This window comes from Cenococcum geophilum (assembly GCF_001692895.1).
Source record: "Cenococcum geophilum 1.58 unplaced genomic scaffold K441scaffold_25, whole genome shotgun sequence".
Taxonomy (NCBI): domain Eukaryota; kingdom Fungi; phylum Ascomycota; class Dothideomycetes; order Gloniales; family Gloniaceae; genus Cenococcum; species Cenococcum geophilum.
This window is the reverse complement of record NW_027137583.1, coordinates 420,408-436,652: the sequence shown is the minus strand read 5'-3', so window position 1 is coordinate 436,652 and position 16,245 is coordinate 420,408. Positions and strand designations below refer to the sequence as shown.

The window sequence follows — 16,245 nt, the reverse complement described above, 5'->3', positions numbered from 1 at the left end:
ACTTATAGATAGCCTATTTAGTTAGTATACTATATACTACTTTTCTATAGCTACTACTTAGTAAGGTACTAGCTATTTACTAATATAGGTATAAATAATATTGCTTATACTCTTTATAAGTAGGGGCTTATAAGTAGTATTAATATAGCTTATAGGCTAAGGAGTTCTTTAATAGTTCTAAATAGTATATAAGATCTAATAGGAGGATACTAAAGGGTACTCCCTTTTCTAGCCCCTTAAAGACTAAATATCCCTACCTAGCTATAGGTAGTATGCTAGCGAATTACTAGATACTTCTACTACCGCCCCCTTTAAATCTTCTAATATACCTAAAAAATATAGTATATAAGGTAGACCTAAAGATATAAAGATATATTAGTTTAGTAAAGGTAGAATATATAAAACTAACTAAAAGGAAATACTTAGGATTTTCCCTCTATAGGAAAAGGCCCTATAAAGGGAAAACCCTAAGTATTTTCTTTTAGCTAGTTTTATATATTCTACCTTTACTAAACTAATATATCTTTATATCTTTAGGGTCTACCTTATATAACTATATTTTTTAGGTATATTAGAAAGATATTTAAAGGGGGCGGTAGTAGAAGTATCTAAGTAATTCGCTAGCATACTAGCCTATAGTAGGTAGGATATTTAGTCTTTAAGGGGCTAGAAAAGGGAGTACCCTTTAATATCCTCCTATTAGATCTTATATACTATTTTAAAACTATTAAAGAACTTCTCTTAGCCTATAAAGCCTATCTTATTACTACCTATAAGGCCTCTACTTAATAGAAAGTATTTAGGTAATATTATTTTATGCCTATATTAGTAAATAGCTAATCCCTTACTAAGCGGTAACTATAGAATAGTAATATATAGCGTACTAACTAAATAGGCCACCCGTATATATATAAAGGTAAGTATTTAAAATATAAGTACTATATTAGCTATACTATTGTAGGCTAAACCCTCTATTTATAGTAGAAAGGGGACTATAGAATTTTACCTTTATAGTATTAACTACATAGGGTGTTCTTTATAGCGCGTCTTATATTTTGCTACCTCCTTCTATATCCTTCTATTTAAGATTTACTTATCTTAATAATTAGTGTATAATTTCTATCTATATAGTAAACCTTTTAACCCCCTATTACTATTATAGCCAGCTCTCTAATAGTATAGACGTTAGGTCTCCGCACCTAGTAAGGCTAATAGTTTCTATATTATTTCCTTTCTCTCTTAACGATAGACTAACTTAAGGGTAATCGGTAGGCGTTAGCATTAGCTAAGTATATTTAGGCGATATACCTTCTTATGGGCTATCGCTTTTAATAATATATCTTATTCCTTATATAATTTTAGTATTTTTAGTAATATATTTGTCTTCTACTAAGTAGCCTTATAAATATAACGTACTCTCTATATAGCCTAAGTTACATATAATCTATAGATAGAACTACTACTTCGCGTTTTAATATAGCGCGTAGTATTCTCTAAGCCTATATTTCTATATATAACTAGTTTTAAGCTAGCTAATAGCGCTAGTAAACTTTTTACTAGTACCTTCCCGCCTAGTCCCTAAGCTCTAGATTTAGAGCCGTATAGCATTATTAGCCTTATTACCTATATATTAGTAGTAGGCCTATATATTTAAAAAGGGCCCTATATAAAGTTATAATTTATAATACTACCAAAAATACTACTACTTCTCTATAATCGCCTATATATAATATACTTGTTTTAGTTTAACCTAGAGTTTATTTAAACCCTTAAGGGTAGCTTTCTAGTTTTACTTCGCAGCTCTAGATATTTACTATTAAGGCTAGGTTACTACTTACCCTTTTTTCCCTTATAAAGTAGATAAGCTAGTAATTATCTAATACAAATTTAGCGCTATATTGTTTTGCTTATATAATGTACCTATTATATGCCTAGTTTAGCCTAGTATAGTTTTCTACTACTATATTTCCCTACGTTAGGAAAAAATTTACCAGCATTTTCGCAGCATTTGGCGGCATTTGCGGCTAAATGCGCAATCCGCGCACTATAACGTGTAGCGTATAGTATTAACTTAGGTGCGGCATACTGCTGCATCTAATAACGCGATGCAGCATACTGCCGCATCTAATAACGCAGTGCAGCATACTGCCGCATCTAGCAACGCGGTGTAAGTATACTGCCGCATCTAACAACGCGGTATAGCATTCTGCCGCATTTAATAACGCCGGTGCAGCATTCTGCCCGCATTTAAATAACGCGGTGCAGCATTCTGCCGCATTTAATAACGCGGTGCAGCATTCTGCCGCATCTAACAACGCGGTATAGCATTCTGCCGCATCTAACAACGCGGTATAGCATTCTGCCGCATCTAATAACGCGGTATAGCATACTGCCGTATTTAGCAACGCGGTATAAGCATACTGCCGTATCTAATAATATAGTATAGTATACTGCCGTATTTAATAACGCGGTACAGCTAATTGCGTATTTGCAGCTATATAGGTAAGTAGTGCCTTTATTCTATTAAGCTCTCTCTATACTTAATACGTAATTAATATATAATACCCCCCTCGCGTATTCTATATATCTTACTTACTTTAAGTAATAGATAAGCATTACTCTTCCCGCGTACTTAATAGTATTTACTTAGTCTACGCGGTTAGTAGTATTTACCCATTCCGCGCAATTAGTATACTTTACTTAGTCTATATAGTTAGTACCCTTTACTTATTCTACGCAGTTAGTACCCTTTACTTATTTTACATAGTTAATATTCTTTACTTATTCTATATACCTAGTATATACTATATAAAGAATATATTTTAACCTAATAGTAGTATAATATAACCTTAATACGCCTAATAACGCCCCCTAGTTAACCTGCTATTTTAAGTTTAATATTTATATAAGTCCTACCGTAATAGTAGTACCGCACTATTAAGCCCCTAATTATCTTTATTCTCGCCGTTATTCTTACTATTATTTTCCCTATTTATTCCACTACCTTCTCTACTCTTATTCTCTTTATTGCCGTTATTTTCCCTATCTATTCCGCTACCTTCTCTACTCTTATTCTCTTTATTAGTAAATTTTAGTATTACTAGTTTATCTCTACTCTATAGGCGGGCCTTTATATCCTCTAGTATAGCACTATCTATAATATCTATAACCTTAAACTCGCTAGTGAAAGTACACTATAAAATACGGTAATTAATTCCTATTTCCTGTTTATTATTACCTTAAATTTATTTAAGGCGCACTTAGATAGCGTTAATATTATAGTTATATAGTATTAAAATTGTTTTATTAATATACTGCAAAAAGGAGACCTTATATATAGTTTTAGGGTTTATTCTTTACAATAAATATACTAGGCTACTGTTGTCCTATTATATTATCTTTATTACCCTATATATAACAATTAAAATGGCGTAATATTATAATATAGGAAACGGTGGTAAAGTGCTATAGTATATAGCAAGTATTGCGATATAATATTGCGATATAATTAATATAATATTATATGTTTATACTTACAGTATATAGTTATTAAGTAAACCTATTATTATACTTAGGATCTAGTTCCTCTAGATCTTTTATAGTATCTTATCTTTAGTTATATTCCGTATTTTATTAACTTATTATAAAAGGAGCCTATATAGCCTTTTGTTATACTTAGGTTAATAGCTCTTTTAGGTATTCTATAGTTGCTCCTAACTATCTATAATATACTTTAGTAAGTATAGTAAGAGGCTTTCTATAGATTTACCTATAATTATAGCGTTAGCTTTAAATTTATAAATAACTTATATTCCGCTTCTATAGTCCTTAAGAGTATATTATATTAGCTATAATAGGTAAGAAGAGGTTAGTATTATTTTTATTAAGGGTAAGTAACCTTAGCCTAGTATTAAAGAACACGCGCTTAATATAACGTGCAATAATTAGTACCCTAAATTTTATCTCTCTATCTTAGCCTTAGTTAGTTAGGTATAGTAAAAGGTAGAGTATTAACTAGGCCACTAAGCGTAAAGCGGTTATTCTTAAGTAGTTCCGCTACTTCCTCTACTATAGCCTTAGTATCTAGTTTAGGCAGTTATAGCTCTTAGCAACAGTATTATATACTATATTAATTATATAATACTAAAACACGCTAAGCTAGTTATATAGCTAGAAAATTAGTTAGTATAGTGCTACTAAATCTAAGGACCGCGAACCTTGCGTGCCGCCGGCCCTAGTAGTATACTTAATACTCTATTTATTAGGTTTTTATAACGGTTTATAATAGTAATTACCTCTTTCTATATCTACTTTATTAGTGTATTTAGACCACTTATATTTATTTTTGGCTAGGGAAAGAGATAGAGCTTTTTAGGTATAGAGCCTGTTATTACTTATATAATAAGACGTATCTAAGCAATACTATATATCTTTATATTAACTAGGCTAAGTAACTGCTTTATATGTCGTCTAAAGTTATTCTATAGCGGTTATTTATTTAAGTAATATATATGTTTCTTTTAAGTATAGGTTTTAGATATCTTATAGTCGCTTAGGGTTTATAGGCTTTTATCTAATAAAAACAGAACTGTCTATTAGGATAATGTTATTAAAATTAATAATAATAGGTTATATTATGGCATATTAATAATAGCCTTACCTTTTAATAGAGATAGTTATGGTACGTCAGGAAAACGGGAGGGTAGTAGGGGCTAGCTAGGGGCTAGCCCGGGGCTGGCCCGGGGTCATTTCAGCTGGATCCGCTGATCTGCTCATGTACACTTATTTACGCTAGCCCGGGGCTAGCCCGGGGCCATATTAGCAACATTAGCAACATTAGCATGTTTTATACGTTTTATGCGTTTCATACGTTTTATACATTTTGTACATTTTATACATTTTATATAATATTTCCTATAGCTGCAATATTTATAATTATAAAATAAATAATAAAATTCAAAATTTAAAATTAATGGTAGCTATAAGGGATATCTCTCGCAGACTCCAAATCGTCAATTGGCGGCGTTCCCGATGATCCGCCGGCTATNTACTNATTTCCTAACTAGGCCTAGTGCCTGCGTGCCTGCGTGCCTGCCCTGCCTGCCCTGCCTGCCCTGCCTGCCCTGCCTGCCCTGCCTGCCCTACCTGCCCTGCCTGTCCTACCTGTCCTGCCTGTCCTGCCTGTCCTGCCTGTCTAACTGTCCTACTTGTTCGTGCCTACCTGTCTATGCCTGCCTGTCGTGCCTACTTGTCTATACCTACCTGTCTGTATCTGTAATTCGGGATAGAGGTCGGCCCGATCGAAGGCTCTGCTTAATTCAATTGCGATTAATTAATATTAATCGAATCGTTCTCTATGGACGTCGCTAGCCTGTACGTATTAAACGGTGGTCGTCTGGGTGCCTCCCCTAAGAGGACTCGATTCGATTCGATTCGATTCGATTTGGTAATAGGGTTATATCGAGGCTCTGGTTCAATTCGATCGACCGATTGAATTAATCGTGGTGTTCATCTGGCTAGTCGTTTTAACGATTATCGTCTGCTCCGGCGACGGTCAATGTGTTCTGGCCGACGTCTACTTACACTCCCTATCTACCTGCTTACTGCACCTTACCTAATACCTACCTACCTACCTACCGCCTGGCCGCCATAACTTATCTGCCCATTTAGCATTTTTTACCCATTTTCTGCCGCCTAGGCATTTCAGCGCCTGACTGCGCCTATTGAATGCTGCTGCCATGTCAGATACCTGTTGTAATGCCAATCTAGGGTAGGATCGAATTCCTCACTCCGATTGCAAGGCTCTAAATTAATTCGAATCGCTATTCTTACGGCGTCGCCGGACTCTACGTATATTACCGAACGGTAGTTACTAGGGTGCCTCCTTTAGGAAGGCCTTGATTCGATCGATTCTGGTACGGTTGATATCAAGGCTCTAGTTCGATTCGATCGATCGATCGAATCGATCATGGGTGTTCGCTGGCTGGTCGTTCGAATGGTCCTGTCGTCTGGTTCTACCGTCGTTCTGGTTCTGACGACCGTCGTCTGGTTTCGTATTTACGACCGTCGTCTGGTTCTGACGACCGTCGTCTGGTTCTGACGACCGTCATCTGGTTCATTGACGACCGTCGTCTAGTTCTTGGTCACAGTCCTCTACTGGCTGCCGTTCTGGTGCTCCCTAGGTAGGGAGGGTAAAGAAAGGTTAAAAAATAAGGTGGCATTTAGGTGTATAAGGGGTATATGCAAAGGCACGTATAGAGGCTGTCAGGAATAGAATGGGGACCTGATGGTACTGTTATATAGGGATTTAAATAATTAGGAAAATTAAAGTCCTGCTAAGAGCCTGCTAAAAAGCCCTGCTAGGAGCCTACAGGAGCCTTTAGAATTTAATACCCTAATAGGCCATAAATGCAATAATAGTAATATATTATTTTATAGCCAGAAGCTAGCGAAAAGCCAGCGTATAGCCCTAGGGTTTGGCTATATGGCGAAAAGCCAGCGTACAGCCCTAGGGTTTGCTAATATGGCAAAAAGCCAGCGTACAGCCCTAGGGTTGCTAATATGGCGGAAAAGCTAGCGTACAGCCTAGGGTTTGGCTAATATGGCGGAAAGCTAGCCCTGGGCCCCAAAAGTACTTTTAGCGAAACCAAATTTCCTGCGCCACTCCCCGTTTTCCTGACGTATAGAGCTTAATATTATCCTTTTTAAGATCTAGATTATCTTAGGAGCTACTACTTAACTTATAGCGTCTTTATTTACTTTTTTACGAGATAGGTAAAGGATAAGTATATTAGTTTAGTAAAACTATTTAGCTTTTACACGTACCTTACTTCCCTAAAAGACGCTAGATAGTCTGGAGTCTTATACCTAATATACTTTAAATAATAACCTAGTTAACTTTTATAATATAAATTAGGCATTTCTTGCTAAGTATATAAAAAGGAGTTTTAATAAACTTATAATAATAAGTTAGGAGGGCAGCCTAATTATTTATTAGGCTTTATAATAGGGCGATTAAATTACCTTACTATGGCGTAGGGTCCTACTTTATATAATATTTTTTCTATACCGCACAGAAGCCTAGTTCCTTGCGATATTTGCCTACTCTTAAGGTAGATAGTACGGTATATAGGATATAAAGGGTAGCTAGCACGTAGAGGGTAATACGTAGTAGTATTATATTCTAGTTTATTATAGTTATAGCAATTTACCCCTTTATTACAATTCGGCGCCGCTAATTATAACTTACTATTATTTTAGCTAAGTTGTATTTATTTACCGCCTAGTATAAGCCTATTTTCTTATATATACATTAACCTATACCCTATTTATTCGCTTAAAATCTTTATTATATATAATATTGTATATATCCTAATTACTATAGTTATTTATAAAGAAATAGTCTATAACGTTAATGTTTATTAGTATAAGTAAGATAGGCCTTACGATATGGTTAATATTATATATCTAAAGGGCATCTAGCGTACGTTTCGTCCTACTATTAAATAGCTTTATACTCTGCACTTTAAGTATTCCGGTTCTTATATTAATCTTACTACTATTATAAACTTAAAGGGTCTCTACTAATACACTAGCATATTTTAGGTATTTACCCTCACTATCTAATTGCCTAGTATCCTAGATTATAAGTAGCAGATAAAGCCTCCCTACTTTATTGCTATAGAGGCTGTTATTTACCCACTTATATTCTTATACTATTACAGCATTATAGCGGGGGGCTTTAGTATTAGCTTATAATAGGGTATATTAAGTAAACACCTTATTAAGCTTATTAGTATTAGTAGTATTCTTTTTAAAGCAAATATAGTATATAACGCTATAATGGATGCTTAAGGGCATCTTTAATACCTAATCGTTATTGGCCTGTAGTTAGTTAACGTCCTAGTCTATTTACTAAATTCCGTTAATCTACTTATAGCATTCCCTTATAAAGGGGGCTAGTTTAGATATAAGGTTAGTAATCTTTATCTAGCGCTATACCTCCTTAACCATACGCTAGATAGATATATTAATTCTCTAGTCTTAAAGTATCTAAGTTATATAGTTATTAAAGTTCTATATATACGAGTAATATACATATATATTAACTATAGGGCCTAGTTATATTATCTATATTACGCTTATTAAGTCTACTATATTAATTATATTAGTTAATACCTATAGCTTAAGTTCGTTCTAAAGCATAGTGTTAAGATATATAGTGTTATATCATAGTATCTACTCTTTATAGTTATTCCATTTATTAGTCCTATAGTAAAATACCTTCTATAGCTTATATACTTACTCTAAATACTCTATATCTATACCTCTAATTACTCCTAATCGCTAGATGCTCTTTAGATAGTAGGTAATAGCATATAGCTTAAGAATATTAAAGTGTAGTAGTCCTACCTTACTTAGTTAAAATAAAAGGAATATATCCTTTATCTTGTCTATTCTATAAATAGCTACTACTAGGTACCGGATAGTTAATTCGTCGTGTAATATATATTAAGATAGTATAGTAAAGTCTATAAACGCCTAGATAAATAGTATAGCGCCTTTATTTTATTTTAGTAAGAGTGCTATAGCGGGGACTAATTGTTATAACAGAGATTTATATATCTTTCCTGTCTATTAGCTGATATTTACCCAGCTATCCTATACTATTATATTAGTAAATTATTCTACCTATGCAAAGCGGGTGGTAATAAGTATATTAATATTTAATATCTCCTAGCCGCAACTATCTGTGCGCGGGATGTTAAGGCCCCAATATTTTTTAGCCTATATTTCGCTTTATATAAGCCCCTTAATCTAGTATATAAGATATTTATTAGTAAGGCCTTTAAGCACCTAGTGTAGGAAATTAGGCGCTATTATCTTATAGATATTAGATAGATTATAGCCCTATATAAAGTTGCGGAACAGCTAAATATAATCTAAGTTATCCTTCTTATTAGTATCGCAACCTTCCTACTACATTTGTATTTAGTTTTTTATTAATTAATATATATAGAACGGCCACAGTCGCTAAATAGCAGTTGTTAGATTATGCCGTTTATTTATATATATATAACAAGTTAAATATTTACGGCTACTTTTAATACTTATAAGCGTGACCTATTCTTTATAATTAGCTATAAATATAGCTAAAAGTAGAAAGTAGTATTAATCCTAGCTATCCGCGTATAGGAGATATACTTCTTCTTTACTAGCTTTCTCTAACGCTATAGGCATTATTAGCATAACCATACTAGTAGTAGGGTTGTCGCTAAAGCATACGTTTAAGGATAGCCATAAAGGTCTTATATTGCACCGCTAGTTATATTATTTAGTTACTAGGTATATAGACTAAGAGGTATATAAGTAGTAATAGGGCTAGTCGATTTATAGATCGTTAAATATGTAATTTAATATTTCCAATTAAAATATAGAGCGGCTATACTTTCTTACCGCCGGTGTATTGTGTTAGTTAGGTCTTGTCGCTAGCTAATATAATCAGCACTATAGTTGCGCCAAGTGGTAGCTGCTCTTACGTCTCCTACTATTAGTCTACTATGTTAAGCTTATTGTATATTCTTGTTCCTACTAATAAGTACTACCTTACTAGCGAGAAAGTTATGTCTCCTTAGAAAGGGCTATAACTAATAAGGAAGGACACGATCTCTAGAGCATTTTGGTAACGTACTAGCAGCTACTAGTCCCCTACGGTTATAATTATTTTAATCTACTACGGTTAATTACTCTTAGATTACATCTATTTTAAAAATAGTTTTGCTTTAATATTATTAGCACTCTAGCAAGAAAAATAGTTAGTAAACACTCCCTAAAGCCTAATATCGTTAAACTACTCATTAATAGCGCGGTTAGAAGTCCTATAGCTTACCTACTATAAGACCTATATATATGTCGTCTCCCCCTTCGCTCCTCCGTCGTCGTCGCTATGGCGCCGCTGGCTATATAGCCCCTAAAGACACGTCACCGGACGCAACCTCTACCACAACCAGTCTACAGCCATCACGCTGCAGACGACCTCCACCACAACTAGTCTACAGCCATCGCGCTGCAGACGACCCCTCTCCAACCTGTCTACGGCCGTCACGCTGCAGACGACCTCTCCACAACCTGTCTACGGCCATCACGCTGCAGACGACCTCTCCACAACCTGTCTACAGCCATCGCGCTGCAGACGACCTCTCCACAACCTGTCTACAGCCATCACGCTGCAGACGACCTCTCCACAACCTATCTACAGCCATCGCACTGCAGACGACCTCTCCACAACCTATCTACAGCCACCGCACTGCAGACGACCTCCACAGCCTGTCTACAGCCATTACGCTGCAGACGATCTCTCCACAACCTGTCTACAGCCATCGCGCTGTAGACGACCTCCACAACCTGTCTATAGCCATCACGCTGCAGACGACCTCTCCACAACCTGTCTACGGCCATCGCGCTGCAGACGACCTCTACCACAACTGCCACCACCGCCACAACATACCATACAATACCGCACTATAGGCGTACCGCAGATGCGCAGATAGGGGTGGCTATAGTGGGGGAGGGGAAGGGGCCGGGCCCGTGTTACTTTAGCACGTTAAAATCTAAGGTGTATAGGCGAATTGGTGTTTATACCCTATACAAGACAACTTCATGAAAATTTTTCCTATGGGAGTGGGTTTATATAACGAGGTTCGCCCTTATAAAATACCATTAGTAGGTTATTTTTGGGGAGAGTACCTATTAATTACTAATTCCCTACCTATTTCTTTAGCAAGGAGAAGAGATAGGGTATAGGATAAAAAGTCGCTTTAGGTAATTGGTAGCTGCTTCCAAGCTAGCAAGCTATTGTAACGCCTCTTATTCTTAAGTGCAAAACTATTTAATAAAAATCTTTCTTTTAGAGCGCTTTTCTACTCTAGGAACGGCAGAATACGGCAAGAATAGATAAAAGAGCTAGGATTTCCTTAGTGCGGATTTTCTTGGCATAAACTAGACCATAGTAAGCAAGATATCAGGACAAAACACCCAATAGGCTAGGAGCTCCCCTAGTATTTAAAACGGGCCAGAGTGTCTACTTAGCTACTAGTACATGTTAAGCTGCCTAGGAAGGATTCATGTATATAGAACTATAGCGCCATAGCCTAGAGGCTGCATGCGCAGTATTATACGTAGTATAATACAATGGATATAAAAAATAAAAATAAAAAAAACCTATATATATTCTGCCTTACTGCTAAATAGATAAAATAGGGAAGGTATCTTATCTAGTGTACTGCTAGTACGCTTAATACGCAGCATAATGTCGTATACTGCCGTAGTATTGTCTATAGTTTATAGATTTCCTTAGTTCCATCCTAAAGGCTTTCCCACAGCGCGGCCAGTGGCCTCTTTAAATGTTTTAGTCTAAAAGACGTCCATAAATATTCTACATCAGGATTTTTTTTTTTGGGGTCGTTGTTGCGGTTTGCGGCAAATTGCCGCAAACCGTACGATCGCGGCAGACGTATATGGTCTATAGCAATTTGCGCAAAACGCACGTTTTGCAACAAAATCGCAGCACCTGATAGCAAATTGCGGCAAAACGCTACCTTATAAATAAATAGCGCGCAAACTGTACAAATTGTAAAAACTGTACGAATTGTAACTATATAAATTATAATTATATTACATAATAACCAAATTATCACATATTCCCATAGATTTCTATAATATACTTTTAAATATATTTATATTATAACTATATAAAATGTAGAGCTATCTACTTTGGGCGTCAAGGGGGAAGCCTCTCGCAGAGGCTCTAAATTTATCTTTACCTACCTACCTGCCTACCTGCCTGCCTGCCTGCCTGCCTGCACCTGCCTGCCTACTTACCTACCTACCTACCTACCTGTCTGTCTGTCTATACCTACCCATCTATGCCTACCTATCTGTGCCTACCTGTCTGTGCCTACCTGTCTATGTCACCTTGATTCGATCGATCGATCGAATCGTTTATCGTGTTCGCTGGCTGGTCGTTTGAACGGTGGCTCTGGCGACGGTCGTATGGCGATGACGACGGTCATCTGGCTCCGGCGACGGTCGTCTGGCTCTGACGACGGTCGTCCAGCTCTGGCGACGGTCGTCTGGCTCTGACGGTCGTCTAGCTCTGGCGACGGTCATCTGGCTCCGGCGACGGTCGTCCAGCTCTGACGACGGTCGTCTAGCTCTGACGACGGTCGTCTGGCTCTGACGACGGTCGTCCAGCTCTGGCGACGGTCATCTGGCTCCGGCGACGGTCGTCTAGCTCTGACGACGGTCGTCTAGCTCTGGCGACGGTCATCTGACTCCGGCGACGGTCGTCCAGCTCTGACGACGGTCGTCTAGCTCTGACGACGGTCGTCTGGCTCTGACGACGGTCGTCCAGCTCTGGCGACGGTCATCTGGCTCCGGCGACGCGTCGTCTAGCTCTGACGATGGTCGTCTAGCTCTGGCGACGGTCATCTGGCTCCGGCGACGGTCGTCCAGCTCTGACGACGGTCGTCTAGCTCTGACGGTCGTCCAGCTCTGGCGATGGTCATCTGGCTCCGGCGACGGTCGTCTAGCTCTGGCGATGGTCGTCTGGCTCCGGCGACGGTCGTCTGCTGGCTGTCGTTCTGGTGTCTTCCTAGGTAGGGAGGATGTAAGGAAGGTAAAAAATGAGGTGGCTACCTAGGTGTATATAGGGGTATACTTGGCAGAGGCACGTGTAGGGCTATCGGGAATATAGCGGGACCCGATGGTGTGTGTCGCGCGCACACACAAAGGCTTTGTGTAGAGCTTCGTGTAGAGCCTCCGTACGCAGAGCTTCGCGCAGAGCCTCGTGCAGAGCCTCTATATGTAGAGCTTCGTGTAGAGCTTATATAGAGCTTTGTGCAGAGCTTCGTGTAGAGCTTCGTGCAGAGCTTCGTGTAGAGCCTCATGCAGAGCCTAGTACGCAGAGCTTCGTGTAGAGCCCGTAGAGCCTCATGCAAAGCTTCGTGTAGAGCTTCGTGCAGAGCCTTGTGTAGAGCTTCGTGTAGAGCTTCGTGCAGAGCCTCGTGCAGAGCCTCTATATGCCAGAGCTTTGTGTAGAGCCTCGTGTAGAGCCTCGTGCAAAGCTTCGTGTAGAGCTTCGTGTAGAGCTTCGTGCAGAGCTTCGTGCAGAGTTTCGTGCAGAGTTTCGTGCAGAGCTTCGTGCAGAGCTTCGTGTAGAGCCTTGTGCAGAGCCTCTGTACGCAGAGCTTTATGTAGAGCCTCGTGTAGAGCCTCGTGCAAAGCTTCGTGTAGAGCTTCGTGTAGAGCTTCGTGCAGAGCTTCGTGCAGAGTTTCGTGCAGAGCTTCGTGCAGAGCTTCGTGTAGAGCCTTGTGCAGAGCCTCTGTACGCAGAGCTTTATGTAGAGCCTCGTGTAGAGCCTCGTGCAAAGCTTCGTGTAGAGCTTCGTGTAGAGCTTCGTGCAGAGCTTCGTACAGAGCTTCGTGTAGAGCCTCGTGCAGAGCCTCTGTACGCAGAGCTTTGTGTAGAGCCTCGTGTAGAGCCTCGTGTAGAGCCTCGTGCAAAGCTTCGTGTAAAGCTTCGTGCAGAGCTTCGTGTAGAGCTTCGTGTAGAGCCTCGTGCAGAGCTTCGTGCAGAGCTTCTGTACGCAGAGCTTCGTGCAGAGCTTCGTGTAGAACTTCGTGCAGAGTTTCGTGTAGAGCTTTGTGTAGAGCTTCGTATAGAGCTTCGTGTAGAGCTTCGTATAGAGCTTCGTGTAGAGCTTCGTGCAGAGCTTTGTGTGGAGCTTCGTGCAGAGCTTTGTGTAGAGCTTCGTGCAGAGCTTCGTGTAGAGCTTCGTGCAGAGCTTTGTGTAGAGCTTCGTGTAAAGCTTTGTGCAGAGCTTCGTGCAGAGCTTCGTGTAGAGCTTCGTGCGGAGCTTCGTGCAGAGCTGGCTTAAGTCGCGATTTTAGCAATTTGCGGTAATTTGCAGCAATTCGCACAGGCTACTTATAAGTAGCTGCGTGTTTGTAGCAAATTGCTGCAAATTGCCGCAAATCGCGACTTACGCAGGTTTTGCAGACCCGATTTTCGCTTGCAACAACGTGCCTAAAAAAAAATTTCCTGATGTAGTTAAAGTTTACTAATCGGTCTTAACTATTACTAGGTTATATACCCTATTAAATATTACGGAATTATTATTATAATATACATCCGCAGCCCTATTATTTAGCTTATTAATAATATTATTGCCTAAAGCTTATATAGGTGGCCACTTATTACCTTGCTCTAATTCGGCCTTATAATTAGTTATATAATGCCCTTCTAAGATTTAATAGTATAATAGTGCATCGTCGTCTATATATTGTGTAAGTGGCCACTTATTATATTACTCTAGCTTAGCCCTATAATAGGCTATCTAATACTCCTCTAAGCTTTAATGGCGTAAGGGTATATTATTATTTATCTCTTTAATATTAACGCCCTTATATCTACCCTTTTTCCGTTTCTGTTGTCTTAAATAATATTATTTATAACAGGTTAGACCACCTATGCTTTTTACTTTAGTTTTATACTTTCTATATTGCTGTTAAATAGAGCTTATTTATAAATTACCGCATTAAGCTATTGTATAATTACAGCACCTGTCGTACCAACCGCGTGCTTACGCGTTCGGTACGCCGAGTACGCGTTTACGCGTTTGGTGCACCAACCACCCGCTTACGCGTCTAGTGCACTTCTAAAGCACTGACTAATTAGGGGGGAAGGCGCATCAGTATATAGACTACGTAGTCTGCTTTATATAATTGACAGTTACCATCCAAACAAGCATACGATACTACATGTATTTCGTGCCCGTGGATACAACTTACTTGTGCTATTAAGTTAGTACAAACACTGATCAGTAAGCGCGTATAGATCAGCAATTACTTAATACCTCCCCCGAGCGATACACACGACAGCGACCACCCGTTTAGACTCCTAGTACGACCTGCTAGAAGGTCGGAAGTCGGGGATTACGGACTTATTACCAACTCTGTATACTTATTTAAGTCTTAGTACGGTTTACCGGAAGTTTATAAACGCGAATACAGACCTTTACGGAACCCCTCTACCTCTAAACCTTAAACCCCTATTCCTATTACACCCTCTAACCTCTTTTTAGACCCCTTACGGAGACCCCCTTACCCTTCTACAAACCGTTATGGATATTAACCACCTTTACGGAACACTACAGGACCTCTACTACCCGCTACGCACTATAATATACTATACAGTATGGCAGACCTAAGAAAGCAAGTTAATAAAGGGCAAGAAAAGTGGAGGTAAGGAGTTAACCTTACGTCTATAAACAATGTTAACAACTATATCAAATTTAAAGTTCTTAAATACCAATATTTTAAGCTTATGGATAACAATCTATGGGAGCAATACTAGGAAGACTTTGCGGACTTTACGGAAGCTATTTTTAAGGCCTACAACCCTACTACTATCCGTAACCTACGAGCCCTCTTACGCCACCAAGGCGTATAGGTTGAAAGGGACAAATAAGTTACTGTTGTATAGTCTTTATATAATACAATATATAAGAAGGACCAAACGGAATAGACTAAAGAGGAAATTCTAGACTAGGTTAAAGCTAAAAATAAACTCCTTACTTTTTCCAAACTTAATAGGATCGCTAGCCTTATACCTAACCTACTTAACTAAACTCGTCCTATAAACCCAAGCGATTTTAGAATTAATCTTACGGGCTAAAGTATACCTAGTACTCAAGTTACGGACCGTAATACCCCCGTAAACCAAACTATGGACTATAATACCCCCGCAAACCAAAATACGGACTAAAACCTTCCCGCCGTTATCTAAGTTATAGATCCGCAACCCACCTAACTAAAGACCTATGGTAAGGAGCTAGCTAACCTAGCTAAGCTCTATACCAACAAATCTAAGTATAGCGGCGAAAACGATAACTTTAACTTTAAACTAACCATCTTTATGGACCTCTGCTAGAAGGCTGATATTCCTAAACAAGAGTTTAGCCAAGCCTACTCTACCATACTGCGCGGCCTAGCACTCGACTACTACTATACTAACCTTAAGAGCAACCCCCTTGGTGTTCCTTTTGATAAGCTATGCGAAGCTATATATAACTACTTCGAAGGACCAGAATATAAGCGTGATATTCTTACCCAATGGAATGCGACCAAGCTACGGACCGTAATGGACAAAAACACTAAAAAATCGACTATAGAGTGCCTGCAAAT

At 38.7% G+C, this 16,245-nt stretch overlaps 1 protein-coding gene across 1 annotated transcript; it reads left to right on the top strand.

Annotated features, from left to right (window-relative positions):
- Positions 1-5,067: 5,067 nt before the first annotated feature.
- Positions 5,068-5,492, top strand: K441DRAFT_661008 (uncharacterized protein; the record flags this gene model as incomplete). The annotated part of the gene is made up of 2 exons (XM_067648806.1): positions 5,068-5,209; positions 5,291-5,492. Coding segments are annotated over 2 exons (222 nt in total), but the record flags the coding sequence as incomplete, so codon positions are not given.
- Between the last annotated feature and the right edge of the window lie 10,753 nt (positions 5,493-16,245).